The 14,405-nt window shown below is 38.7% G+C and overlaps 1 protein-coding gene across 1 annotated transcript in view; it reads left to right on the top strand.

Moving 5' to 3' along the window:
- The window catches only part of stxbp2 (syntaxin binding protein 2), an 80,949-nt gene that overhangs the window by 46,140 nt on the left and 20,404 nt on the right, over positions 1 to 14,405 (top strand). Inside the window, exons 7-9 of the mRNA XM_039770381.1 lie at positions 5,231 to 5,379; positions 8,513 to 8,597; positions 13,577 to 13,707. Coding sequence (XP_039626315.1) covers positions 5,231 to 5,379; positions 8,513 to 8,597; positions 13,577 to 13,707 — 365 coding nt within the window. The remainder of the gene's footprint in view (positions 1 to 5,230; positions 5,380 to 8,512; positions 8,598 to 13,576; positions 13,708 to 14,405) is intronic.

Raw genomic sequence — 14,405 nt, 5'->3', positions numbered from 1 at the left:
TGGATGAGACAAAAGTCTATTGCAGGACACGCTCAACACACATCCATAATTGCTATGCTGGGCCATTTTATGGTCTTCCTGTCTTGCTGTATGGTTGCGACACATGGATGCTATACAGTGACCTGAGATGAAGACTGGGCTCCTTTGGTACTGTGTCTCTCCGGAAAATCCTTGGGTTCCGTTGGTTCGACTTTGTGTCGAATGAGCAGTTGTTCATGGAGTCCTGAATGAGGCACATTACCTGCATTCTGCGGGCGCATCAGTTATGGCACTACGGCCATGTGGCACGATTCCCTGAAGCTGTTTCAGCTCGTCGGGTCCTCACTGGACCAGGCCAAGGGGTCACCCACATGACACCTAGCTGCAGCAGATAGAGGGTCATTTCTGGAGGGTGGGACTAGACCGCGTGTCTGCCTGGGGGGTTGCCAACCGGGATCCCAAGCTGTTTTGTTGTGTGGTAGGTGCGGCAATGCTCTGTACCAGTGCATGCTCCCCAACTTGACTTGACTTCCCCCAATCAGATGAGCCAAAAGTGCACACATGGTTTTTTTTTGGGAACATGTGACATTGCACACATTTGATTGGCTAACTTGTCCTGATGATGGATGTCTGATTAAAGTGTTTAATCCTTTAAGTAATCCTTTCTCCTTCTTTTCACAAGCTGTAAATTTAATTTGGTAATTCCTAGTCCTATGATATTCGTCCGTTTTCAAGTAAAACTGGTCCTATGGTATGCGCCTATTTTCCATTTCCAGATAATCAAGTAATTGAAAAAGAAACTGACTGGAACAATTGCATAAATTACTAGTACAATACACAAGGATGCTTGAAATGCCTCTAATTAAAGTCCTGTAAATTCAGTTCATGCTGGTTTGTTTCAGCAAAATAATTAAAATTATTTTAAGCATTTTGCAGTTGAAAAATTGAAGATTCTCCACATCAAAACAGCTGTACACATTTCCATTGGACTCGCTTTTTAAGGAGCCTTAATTTCCGATAGTGTGCCACCATGCCTAATTAAATTAACTGTAGACTTTTGCACACTCAAGATGACAGTTTTGTTTCAGGCAGGGCATCTGCATAGGTCAGCATTGCTGACAACACATGAGCTAAGTACGTGTTAATGCAGAGTAAATTGCATTAAAAGTAGGAGTAGGATGGCTCCAGGTCACCAAAAGCAAATGTACACTCACCTAAAGGATTATTAGGAACACCTGTTCAATTTCTCATTAATGCAATTATCTAATCAACCAATCACATGGCAGTTGCTTCAATGCATTTAGGGGTGTGGTCCTGGTCAAGACAATCTCCTGAACTCCAAACTGAATGTCAGAATGGGAAAGAAAGGTGATTTAAGCAATTTTGAGCGTGGCATGGTTGTTGGTGCCAGACGGGCCGGTCTGAGTATTTCACAATCTGCTCAGTTACTGGGATTTTCACGCACAACCATTTCTAGGGTTTACAAAGAATGGTGTGAAAAGGGAAAAACATCCAGTATGTGGCAGTCCTGTGGGCGAAAATGCCTTGTTGATGCTAGAGGTCAGAGGAGAATGGGCCGACTGATTCAAGCTGATAGAAGAGCAACTTTGACTGAAATAACCACTCGTTACAACCGAGGTATGCAGCAAAGCATTTGTGAAGCCACAACACGCACAACCTTGAGGCGGATGGGCTACAACAGCAGAAGACCCCACCGGGTACCACTCATCTCCACTACAAATAGGAAAAAGAGGCTACAATTTGCACGAGCTCAGCAAAATTGGACAGTTGAAGACTGGAAAAATGCTGCCTGGTCTGATGAGTCTCGATTTCTGTTGAGACATTCAAACGGTCGAGTCAGAATTTGGTGTAAACAGAATGAGAACATGGATCCATCATGCCTTGTTACCACTGTGCAGGCTGGTGTAATGGTGTGGGGGATGTTTTCTTGGCACACTTTAGGCCCCTTAGTGCCAATTGGGTATCGTTTAAATGCCACGGGCTACCTGAGCATGTCCATCCCTTCATGACCACCATGTACCCATCCTCTGATGGCTACTTCCAGCAGGATAATGCACCATGTCACAAAGCTCGAATCATTTCAAATTGGTTTCTTGAACATGACAATGAGTTCACTGTACTAAAATGGCCCCCACAGTCACCAGATCTCAACCCAATAGAGCATCTTTGGGATGTGGTGGAACGGGAGCTTCGTGCCCTGGATGTGCATCCCACAAATCTCCATCAACTGCAAGATGCTATCCTATCAATATGGGCCTTTAAAGAATGCTTTCAGCACCTTGTTGAATCAATGCCACGTAGAATGAAGGCAGTTCTGAAGGCGAAAGGGGGTTAAACACCATATTAGTATGGTGCTCCTAATAATCCTTTAGGTGAGTGTACATTTGTTTGTCGTGTAAGAAATGTAAACTGGTAACCAGTTTGTGTAGGTGAACATCATGCTTATATTTACATTTACTGATTTGGAAGGTGGCATGGCTCTACCTAACTTTCAACTTTATTACTGGGCAGCAATCATATAAACTATAAAAACATTGACATGGACACAAATAGATGAACATGCGCAGGCTTGGTCTTTAATAGAAATAAAATTCTGCAGTACTTCTTTATATTTCTTGCTTTGCACCCCAATAAATACAAGTTATCACCAATATACTAACAACCCAATTGTGCTTCACTCACTCAGAACATGGAACCAATGTAGGAAGTATTTTAAGATAGAGAAGCTTTTATCTGTGGCACCCCTGCACGAGAACCACCTTTTTCCACCCTCTCAAACTTACGCAGTTTTTAATATCCGGAAAACATCCGGGATTAAATCACTTAGAGATCTGTACATAGACAACGTCTTTGCATCCTACGAACAATTACACTCCAAATGTAACTTTCCAGCAACACATTTCTTTCACTACCTTCAAATTAGAAACTTTGTTAAGCAAAATCTGCCCAGTTTTCCTCACCTCCCACCTACTATGCCGGAAAAAATATCGATCAGTTTCGAGGACTCAAACAGCATTTCCGTAATATATAAAACCATTTTACAGTCCCTCCCTATCAAAGATCCAAGAGAACAGTGGGAAAGGATCTCTCAGTCAATATCTCAGAAAAGGAGTGGAAAGTAGTAATGCACAGAATTCACTCGAGCTCCCTATGTGCAAAGCATATAATTATTCAACTCAAAATTATATATCGAGCGCATCTGTCTCGCTTAAAACTGTCCAAAATGTTTCCAGGGGAAGATCCAACCTCCAAACGCTGCAATCAAGTTCCTGCCTCACTGGGCCACATGTTTTGGGCCTGCACCAAATTAACATCATTCTGGACCAAAATCTTTAAATTCCTTTCAGACAGCCTTGGGGTCACAATCCCTCCTAACCCATTAATAGCTGTGTGTGGTGGGCTCACAGAGGGGCTTAAAGTGGAGAAGGACAAACAAACTGTAATGGCCTTTACTACACTATTGGCACATAGACTTATCTTGCTTACCTGGAAGAATCCTCCTATTCTAAGTCAGTGGGTAACTGGTGCAATCTACTACTGTGCAAACGTTTTCAAAACCTGGCAGGATCTAATCAGTAACAATTTAGAATAAGCATTTAAATTAAGGAGGCAGTTTCTCTCTCTTCTTTTACTCCATTTATCTTTATTTATTTATTAATTTATCTATTTATTTATTTTTACTATCATAAGGTTTTACACTGCTGGCCTACCTCTCTTTCTCAGGGGTGGGATGTTGATTTGTTTTGAACCTTTTTTTTTTTTAAATATATAAAACTTATTTGTATGGAATATAATTTGATTTTAATAAAATCAATACAATTAAAAAAATTTTTTTTTACATGTACTGATTTGGTTGATGCCTTTATCCAAGGCAACTTGCAACTTATAGCATTGGTTACATTTGTTTTAATTTTCCAATTGGAGCACAGGCAGGTCAGGTGACTTGCTCAGGGTCACACAGTGCCAATAGCGGGATTTGATGTCCAAAGCCTTGACCACTATGCCCCACTACCCTTCTCTGTATGTCCTCCCTTGACAGTTAATGTGTATCCTTCAAGGTTGGTTTGGGTGGTGTGCTAAATGTCAGCAGCACGTTGCCCAGAATTCCATCTACTGTGCCGTTCAAAAGTTACTACATGTACATCACTACTTTTACTTGAAAAATCTTTTGATGTTTTCCCACCTATTGTTGATCAAGTTTTTAAAAAATGTCATATTAGGATTGTAAAGAATACATTCCTTTTGCATCTTTAGAGACTTAAAGCATCTCTCTGCGAAAAGAAAAAGCGAACTTTGTCATCTCAGCCATATACAAGTATACAGATAGACGAAATTGCGAAGCTCAGGGTCCACAGTGTCACAACATGAAGTGCAAATAATAAATTAAAAATAGAATTAAAATTTAAAATTAAACACAGACAAGACAAAGAAGCAGCAGCAATAATGACATGTAGTAAGCAATATGAACATTGATGCAATGTATGGTTTTTGCAATCTAGATACATAAATATAGTCAATATATATGTAATATAATAAATAAATACTAGATATAGATAATGCAGAAATTATCAGTGTATGATAATAGTTATTTAAGACGTGTAAACAATGACTATTGACAATTTTCAATAATTCTGATCCTTCTCATCTAAATGTATTAGGCATTCTGTTTTCCTTCTGACAGACTTGTTATTTCTCAGTAATGAAGTGCAGGTCAAAGTAACAAATGTGTCTTCTGCACCCGTACTCCCCAACAAATATTAAAAGCACAGAGAGAGCAGTAGTGTGGGGAAATCTAATAGGAATAAATCGAATGCTGAGAGCTGTAGTATGGAGGGTATTTGTCTCACTGATTTACGTTGTGTAAGTTAAACGATAGTCGATCCCAATTCTTCACATTAGCCTTCAGAGATTTTTTTTAATCAATTTTTGTAAATTGCATTCCACTATAATGAGCACTGATTTAATTGGTATTATCACTCATATGCTTATGTTTCATATCAATCTGAGCACCTGTCACTTACTCGATTGAAAGACCTTATGTTCTAAATATGATCCTAACTCAAGAGACCTTAACCATATCTATAATGTCTCCCAAATGTCCGTTAACGCTTAACACAGAGTTCTGCGTGTTATTTTTAGTGCAGTATAGTGGTCCTTTCGGTGCCTAATTTGTATCCATTTGAAGGGAAAGGCAATCGTATTGATGTCTTCATTTGGTCTGTTCTCTCAGGTATACACCTTGGACAATGCAGAATCATTCCACTGTTTTTTTAGCCCGCTGCGATCAACAGAGAAGAATAAGATGATGGAAGAAATGGCAGAACAGATTGCGACTCTTTGTGCCACTTTAAAGGAGTACCCTGCTGTGCGCTATCGAAAGTAAGTAAGCTCTGTGAAGATGTAGTTCTGACAGTTATGTAACCTGCAGGCAGAGGGAAAGTTGTCCTTGGTTGCCAGGTAACCAAAGTGAATGGGTACTTGAGGTTTTGTGAAAGTCATAGAGCTCCCAGAGTACTTTTAAGTCCTCAATCAGGTCAGACTGGGACAAACAATAATCTGTTGATTAGTGAAAATGCCAGTCGCTGTTCTTGGTGATTTGAATCAAACAGTATGACCTAGCGTGAACCAGAATCCTTCATCAAAAATAACTGAATGTGTCTTGATAAACTGTAGAAGCATACGTGCTGAATTGTTGGAGCACATTTGAACTAGAATTAATGTTTGCTATGGATGTTTCCATTCCTTGTTCTCTGCAAATTTTTCTACTTCTGGATTTTTGTTTGTACTTGTTCTCACCTCTTTATAAGAGTCTTTATATTTGAATATTGGCAACCATACAACCTGATAAATGGTGACGTGTAGTTTCAGGAGGTACACAGACTTGTTAGTTACTTAAAAATGTCTCTAGTTCATTTGTGGTCAGCTTTCTTCATAACAGGCCGTATGCCTGCCTCAATATGGCTTCCAAGTTGTGCTCTTCATTGTGTTGTCCTTTACAGTTCATGGTGTGATGGTCTTTCAGCAGTTTGGTGAGAGAGAGAGTGAGGTTAAGCAATCAAATTTATAGATTCTCTGTCCAACTTCTAGAGCCAATAGGATGTCATAGTACTTAAAGGCTTCTGATACAAGCCAGTTCTAAACAGCCATACTAAAGACCAATGGGGGAACTGAAAACATCTTCATACCTGCCATCCCCCAAAACCATATGTTAAGGTAAAGCTTAACAGTTAGGAAGCCTGGCTTTCCTATGGGGGTTGAAAGACTTTAGCAGAGAAACACTTGCCAAACTGTGGCAACTCTGTTGTAAAATTCAAAGAGACCCATTCCTGGTGGGGGGGGTTGTAAATATGAATTCTTCTTCCTAATGTAACACCAATATTACATTGCTTTGTCTAAGTTACAAATAAAGATATACAAAATATTTATCAACTTATATGCAAAATCTCACATCACAATAGCGTATCAATAGACTATGATGTAACAGTTGGTGGTAATGGTGCGGAAGATGAAATCCTCAACTTACAATATCCCGTAGAATATCTACAACCGTTAACACCGGCCAAATTACTGTTGAAAGTATGTATCATAATGGTGTTGCGCAATTTATGTATGAGTAATGGGCTATGCAATAGGACGACGTTAGTTGTATTCAAAATTGGTCGAACAATTCTGACATGTAAAATTTTAGCAGGTAACAAGAAAGGTAATGTAGTACATCTTCCGCTGAGAACATTAGACACCAGTTTCCCATTAGAATAGTTTTTGCTATGACAATTAACAAATTTCAGGGACAAACATTCAAAAAAGTTGGTTTATTTATTAGAGAGAAAGAAACGATATTCACTCATGGGCAGTTGAACATCACGATGTAACTCCAAACACGGAATCAAAATTCATTGCAATATTAACGAAAAGTTAATTCCAAATATTGTTTTTTACAGAAGTTTTACAGTAAAAGTGTAAGTTTAAAACGTATTGTGTGTTAATTTTAAAGCCAAACAGAACGAAAAACATTTAACACAACATGAAACATAGTTTTCTTTCAATTTATTGTTTTACTATTTTTTACTATGGTTAATTACTCACTGTAATGTTCACTAGTTAGGTCTATTATGCAGATTGAACAATTACCATGAAAATAACAATCTGTTTTAAATTGTACATCCGCTTCCCCATACGTGAGCGGCGTAACACCCGCCTGGGGGTTGGTGAGTCAAGCAAGCAGTTTTATGATAAAATAAAGCACTTGGAGTTTTCAGCCGCTCGCAGTCTTCACTCTTCCATCAAGTCAAATGGCTTCATTGTCAAACCATCGGTACACCATATTGCAGCATCCAGTGGCACGAAATAAACACAGAAACACCGGACAAGTGCAAGACAAGTAAAGAACTACACCATAAATAGATCAATAAATAATAGGTGAATTAAAAGATAGTTGAAAACTAAAATGGATAATAGTAAATAATAATCGCACTAGATCGCTCTTGATAAAAGAGTTGCGCTCATAAAGAACCATGGTGTTTTTTGGGCTGTGCAGAGCAGCGCAGCATCACCAGAGTTTATTTCATGTGTCGGTGGTTCTTTTTCAGACACCTCCAGATGGTAAGTTTGGAGTGCAAGGATTCACTTAAGCAGTTAGAAGTCCGTTCATGGTAAAATAACACCCTTAGAGCTCCATGCAAATCATTTTCCACCTCACGGATCTTGACTTTGCTGACGATGCTGTGATCTTCGCGTAGTCAATGGAGGCTCTGATCAGGGTGCTCGAGAGACTGAGCGAGGAGTTTGAGTGTCTGGGCTTGTGAGGGTCCTAATAAAAAATCAAGATCCAGGTCTTTAATGACCTCTTGAGCGTGGCCATCAGCAGTGTGTCTGTCTGCAGAGAGAGTGTCGACCTCGTTGAGAGGTTTACTTACCTTGGCAGTGACATTCATGTCTCTGGTGACTCTTCCTATGAAGTCAGTAGACGGGATTGGGAGAGCATGGGGGGGGGGTCATGAGGTCACTGGAAAAGGGTGTGTGGCGCTCCTGATATCTATGCAAAAGGACGAAGGTCCAAGTCTTTAGAGTCCTGGTGCTTCCTGTCTTGCTATATGGTAGCGAGACATGGACGCTATCCAGTGACTTGAGATGAAGACTGGACTCTTTTGGTACTATGTCTCTCCGGAAGATCCTTGGGCACCATTGGTTTGACTTTGTGTCGAATGAGCAGTTGCTCATGGAGTCCCGAATGAGGCACGCTACCTGCATTGTGTGGGAGCGTCAGTTACGGCACTATGCCCATGTGGTGCATTTCCCCCGAGGGTGATCCGGCTCGCAGGATGCTCATTGTTGGCGACCCCAGTGGCTGGATCAGGCCAAAGGGTTGCCCGCGTAACACCTGGCTGTGGCAGAATGGGACTGGACAGCATGTCTGCCTGGGGGGTAAAATTATGTCAGGTGTTTTAGTACTTTGTCTCTTGCCTTTGAGTATTGTGTGAAATTAACATATTTTGTTTCTTTTTCTTCCCAGGGGATATGATGACAATTTTACTTTGGCTGGATTAGTGTTGGACAGACTGAATGCTTATAAGGCTGATAATCCCAGCATGGGTGAGGTGGGGCATCCATTTTTTAATGTGGTCATAAAGAGTAAGAAATACTGCCCTATTTTGTTTTTTTTTTTTTTTTTCCCACAAAATTGTTACTGGTAAAACTTATAAAATCCTGTGTTAAATCTTCATGAAATTTGATATTCTCGGAAGGGGCGTTAATTTGTGATGGTTATGTGCTTCAAGATGCATTTGTTTTGAGGCCTTTAGTAACTTAATGAGCTTTTCAGTCAGTTCTATCTATCGTAGCTCTTAACTACGCTGTCACCTGAATCCACATATCCAATTGAGGTAATCAGTTCCTCACATTTTAGTGGTCATCTCCTGTCAAATTTATTACCTTGTTTATGCTAGCATAATAAACAAGTGGTGGAATTGTTGAGTCAAACTGATTGGACCTTAGGTTCACTCTTAAGGTGGAATTATGTATGTGTAGATTTTTCACTTTTTTGTGTAGTCAAATGACATGATGACAAGCCAACTAATGAATCTGATTTGTACCTGCAGAAATCTGTTTGTCTCATATACATGTTTTTCCAGTGAGAATTCATTTATTGGACACACAAACTAAGGAAAATATAAAGTTCTAATTTATGTCTCATAATAAAAGTAAAAGCTGTTTGGCCATGTGAAGATGAATCACCAATGGCAGAACATTGACTGGATTTTACTTCGGCTAAACAGAGCAAAGCTAGAAGTGAAAGAGCACATGGGGCAAGAAAATAAGGGTTGTAACTGGTCACAAGTGGTGTCACGTGGCACAAGAATAATGTAATAGTACTCCCTTCCTATGCTTTTTATAATTAATGAGACAGCCTTTTATATAAAAGAAGGTGTGTGCGTGTGTAAGAAATGTTATTCTGTCATTTATTAGGAACCTTTCTTTTTATTTTCCTTTCCCTTCCTAGTTGGTGTCCTTTTTTCCCCACATAGCATGTGCTGAAAAATCCCCTGCAAAGAGAATTTCTAACTTAATTATTTGGCAGATGGCGGTGTCAGCCATCACAGGCAGGTAGCACATGGGAAGATGGCAGCATAAAATCTTCCAGTGGGTGGCTTGTTATTACCCATATCTCACACTCATGGCCTGAGCACGTAACACAAGTCATCAATGCGAGTTGCCAAGTTGTTTCTCTAATCTAAAGTTACATGATGTTAATTTCCAAAATGCCCCAGTACTTCTTAAATCTCTGACCAGAACTTCTCTTTAGAAGTTCTGATGCCCATCACATCTTGATCACTTCATGTATGCTTTTAGTAGAATAATAAAGACTTCTATCTAAGTGTTCATTAATCCAAAGTCTGCGATAAATCCACTGTGCAGTTTCTCACACTTTTTGTAATGGTGTTACTGCCCTCTTGTGGCTCTCCACACTACTGAAAGTCTTTTGACGGTTCCTTCAATTTAATTTGGGATTTTATGTTTAGGTGTAGAATTTGAGAATTAATTGTATTTTTCTGCCCCTTTGCTCCTACCCCACGAAGACACATTTATATAAATGGAATTCATCTCTCTATTATATAAAAAAAATCCTGGGACAAGATGAGACTTTTTAGCCTGGGACGAGACGTGACCTTTTCAGAGAGAGAATTTCATGTCCCGTGAGACGAGACTTTGTGCCAAGAGATTTGACCACACCCGGGGCCGGAAATAAAGGACAAAGAGTAAAAGACAAAGTAGAACGTCGTAAAGAGGTTCAAAAACGTTGGCGGCATACACATGCAGAACAGGTTAGAGATTATGAAAGTACTAAAATTGAAAGTCTCAGAAAACTGATAGTAAAGATCGTATTAGTGCAAACAAACGGAAATTATGACTCGGTGAAATAACAGAACAGCGAAAAGAGATCGAAATATATGGACATAGGTGATAGGACAGAAGTATGTAGATATTGTTCGGCTTTAAAGTTTAAGTTGGAGACTTGTAGATCATCTTAATTCGTGTTGCCATCAGAGAAAAGTGGTGTTTCTTCTCAACGAAGAGGTGTATCCGCGAGAATTAAGACTTGTTTGGCGAAAGTGAAATCCACGTACGCGAGCGGCAGAGACGTAAAGTGGCCGGTGCATAGCGCAGGCTTGTGGGTTGGAGAGCGAAGCAAGCAGAGGGTGAAGCCCCCTAGTTTAATAAAAAAAAAGAGACAATTACATTTATTTTGTGTATTTATTGCAAACCTTAATATTGTTTGTTTTTTTTTTTTCCATGTCAGTACAAAGCTTCACTCACTACACAGTAGTCTGATTCATCAAGTGCTTTATCATTTAGTGGTTGATTATATTTTATTTAATATATAAATCAAAATTGGGATCTGATTTTTTTTCTTTTTTTTTTTTTTGTGATATAGTTCTTAATTTGTCCAAAGTGAATTACTTTTTGTTCTATTTTGTTAAGCTGTATTAATTTATTATTTTTTTTGTAATTGATGCCTTTCACTTTGATAGCCTTAAACATTTTATATGCATGTAGTCTTTGGGGCTTTGTAGTCTTTTCAAGGTTAGTACTTCCGAATAAGTAAGAAGTCTGCAGGCCCTGCATTGCAGCCAGCCAGCCAGATTTGAGACTCAAGGTTGTGGTTTCTCTTGCACAAGGGCATCTTTATCAGTTGTTAATAATAATAATAATTCTTTACATTTATGTAGCACTTTCTCACTACTCAAAGCGCTTTGCATAGTGAGGGGGGAGCCACTTCAACCACAAGTAATCGGCAGCATCTACATGGAAGGATGAGACGGCCGCCATTTTGCACCAGTACACTCGCCACACATAATAATATAAATAGTGTGTGTTTAATCTCATTTGTTTAATATTTTAGAGAGTTTATACATTTTTAAATTGTGCAATCCGTTAGCACCAATAGTTTCTTTTCACCTGGTAGAGGCTGAATGACATCTAAACCTAAAGTCTGTGCTTGTTAATTTTAAATTGCAGCCTGAGGTTTATTCTGTTGTATATCTTTACATAATTTCTTTAGAGTTCTTTACTGTATGTTCTATAAAGTTCTTGATTTCTGGCACTGTAATTATTCTTTTTTTCTTCCTTAAGCTGTAAACTTGTGTTCTTCAGTTCTTTTCTCTATCCTTTCTTTACTCTCTTTTTAGCTTTCTCGATTTCTTCTTTGGTCAGCCTTGAATACTGCTTTGGAAACCTCTCTTTGGCTGGTTACATTAAAGGGGTTTTAAAATCTAGGAGGCGTCCGCTAATAAAGAACGTTACCTTCTAGCCTGCACCGTTCACATGTGGAGTAAGTAAGGATGATATTGTAAGTGGAATTTCTGTTGTGCAGCAAATTCGTATTTGTGTGAAGTTCTTTTGAAGTGAAATGTGTGTCATTAAAAAAAAACAAAAAACAAAGTTGCAAATTACTTTGACGTATCTTGTATTGCCTGTTAAATGTATCTTAAGTGTCACTGGTGGGTGACAAGAAAACAGTTTTCCCTCTAGCAGAATGTTTGTTTCCTTTGTGCAGTTTCCACTTCATGCTGCGCCTCTTTCATTTTTACTTATAATTTTAAAACATGTTTAATTTAGAGTTTTAGTATGTAAAATACTTCATGGTGACACCTGTAGGATTATACCTTTTTGTTTTTTTTGTGTGTGTGTTTTGTACAGCATTGAAGGTTCCTCTTGAATGCTAGTCTGAGTTCTTTCCAACTTTATAATGTAGCATGAGTCTGCCATTTTGAGAGTCATTTGAAACTTGAATATTATATTTGCTGTACTTTCTGAAACTTTACTTTTACTTTTGCTTTTATTTATATGTGTAATTCAAGGTATGCATTTAATGTGCCCTGCTGCATTTTCGTTTCTACTGAATAGGCATTTAGCCAGACTGATACCTCAGTGGAGCAACAAATGATAATTTTGTCGGCTGAATGAAATGAACCATGATGTGTCTTTATTTACACCATTTTAATATACTGACACTGAAATCATGTGAAGGCATATATATAATAACTTAAGTCTTCAACCAGCCTCAAGAATGATTTAAGATATGAAGACGCAGGGGAAGTGACCGCAAAGGTGGCAGGGATGAGAACGGCACCCTTACACATGCACCACACCGCTGGCTGCTGCCAGTAGTTGATTCTACAATAAAATAAAAAGAGGAATAACCTTGGAAGTCGATCATCACCCCTAAAGCAGATAGTAGACGCCACGTAGTATATGTGTATCAAATTTCAGGTCAGTAGGTCAAACGGTTTGTGAGCTACAGGTGGTTTAAAATTCTGGACAGACAAACGAACAGCCACAGTAGCGTATTATATATAAAGAGATACATACATATAAGTTCAGACTGAATGGTTTTCTGCCAATTTCTTCAGTGTAAAACAATGTTAATTTCTTGCAGAGCGATTGGTTTTTAACAAAAACTATGCTCTTTAGGGATTTTCAGCTACATTATGATATGCTAAGGGGACCTCTCTGTATTTACTGCAGTTCACATTTGTGAAAATTCTATTTGGAATTTCTGAATTGGCTCACCAAAAATAGAATCTTGTAATTAATATTATGTTTAAGACAGCAATGTATTGTGATTAGTTGAGTTCCCTGGACGCACACCAAGCTTAAAAATGGTACCCCTTCCTGCAGTGTCCTCCATATTTTTACAAGCTTGCATTATCTGTCCTAAGCTTGACGGTTAGAGAATCTCACTTTTAAAACTTTGTGTTTTATTTAAGCTTTGATAAAGAAACCCATTTGTGTGTCTATGCCTTTGAATTCTGTGCTGGTTTGTTTAACATCATTGTGGTGTTCTGTTCCCAGTTCTTGAAATGGTTGCTATTTCTTATGTCACTACGGTACAAGCTTAAAATATAACACATGATTTGTTTTCCATCTTCAGACCATCATTTAAATTTCAGACCTTTGAACTGCCTATCGGTAATGCATATATTTTCTAACTGCATTCGATTCAGAAATTTTAATGTGATACAAATAAATAAAAATAAAATCTTATGCCTCTATTTTTTTTTTTTTTTTTAATCAGGGTCCAGACAAAGCTCACTCTCAGCTGCTGATCATCGATAGAGGCTGTGATCCAGTGACTCCTGTCCTTCATGAACTCACCCTCCAGGCAATGGCCTATGATCTTTTAGACATTGATCAAGATATTTACCAGTGAGTATCAGTCGGAATTTCACTGGGGTGTGAACTGATTCTGGGAGACTGCTTGCTTCTTGTGCTTTTAGGACAAGTATTTTCAGATGTTTGTCAGCTCAGGCCATTTAGTTACGCTTGCAAAAATGAACAAACACATGCAAGCAGCAGTTGTGAAGATAATTCTAATAACTGGTGTGTGAATACCCTATGAAACTCAATAAAGGCCAAATATAAATAAACTTTACTGTATATCTGAGTCAGAGTTTGCCACATAATAGTGGCAAACTATTGGCTAAGGCAGCGGACTTAAGTCACGTTTGCCATTTCAAGACCCAGTTGTGATACCGAGCAGCTGACTTAACCTCTGATCCAACTACATTAAAACCTTGATTATCCGTCACTTGATTCAACGTCAGGGCCAAGCAAAAAACAAATAAATTGTGCACGCCAGCACCTGCCTATTACTGTCATGAGGTACGCTGCAAACTACGCACATTTGAACAATTCTCCCTTCTGCTAGCACGTAGTGTTCTTCCCCAGCACCACAGTGTCAGTTGCATACCTTCAGTTTTAGTAGCATTTCGTAGCTTTTCTCTTTTGTTTTAATTAATCTATTATACATTGTTATGGCCAATACATGTACAGTGGGATGCAAAAGTTTGGGCAACCTTGTTAATAGTAATTTTTTTCTTGTATAAATCGTTGGTTGTTACGAT

This window comes from Polypterus senegalus, chromosome 12 (assembly GCF_016835505.1).
Source record: "Polypterus senegalus isolate Bchr_013 chromosome 12, ASM1683550v1, whole genome shotgun sequence".
Taxonomy (NCBI): domain Eukaryota; kingdom Metazoa; phylum Chordata; class Cladistia; order Polypteriformes; family Polypteridae; genus Polypterus; species Polypterus senegalus.
This window is presented reverse-complemented; position numbering and strand designations above follow the sequence as displayed.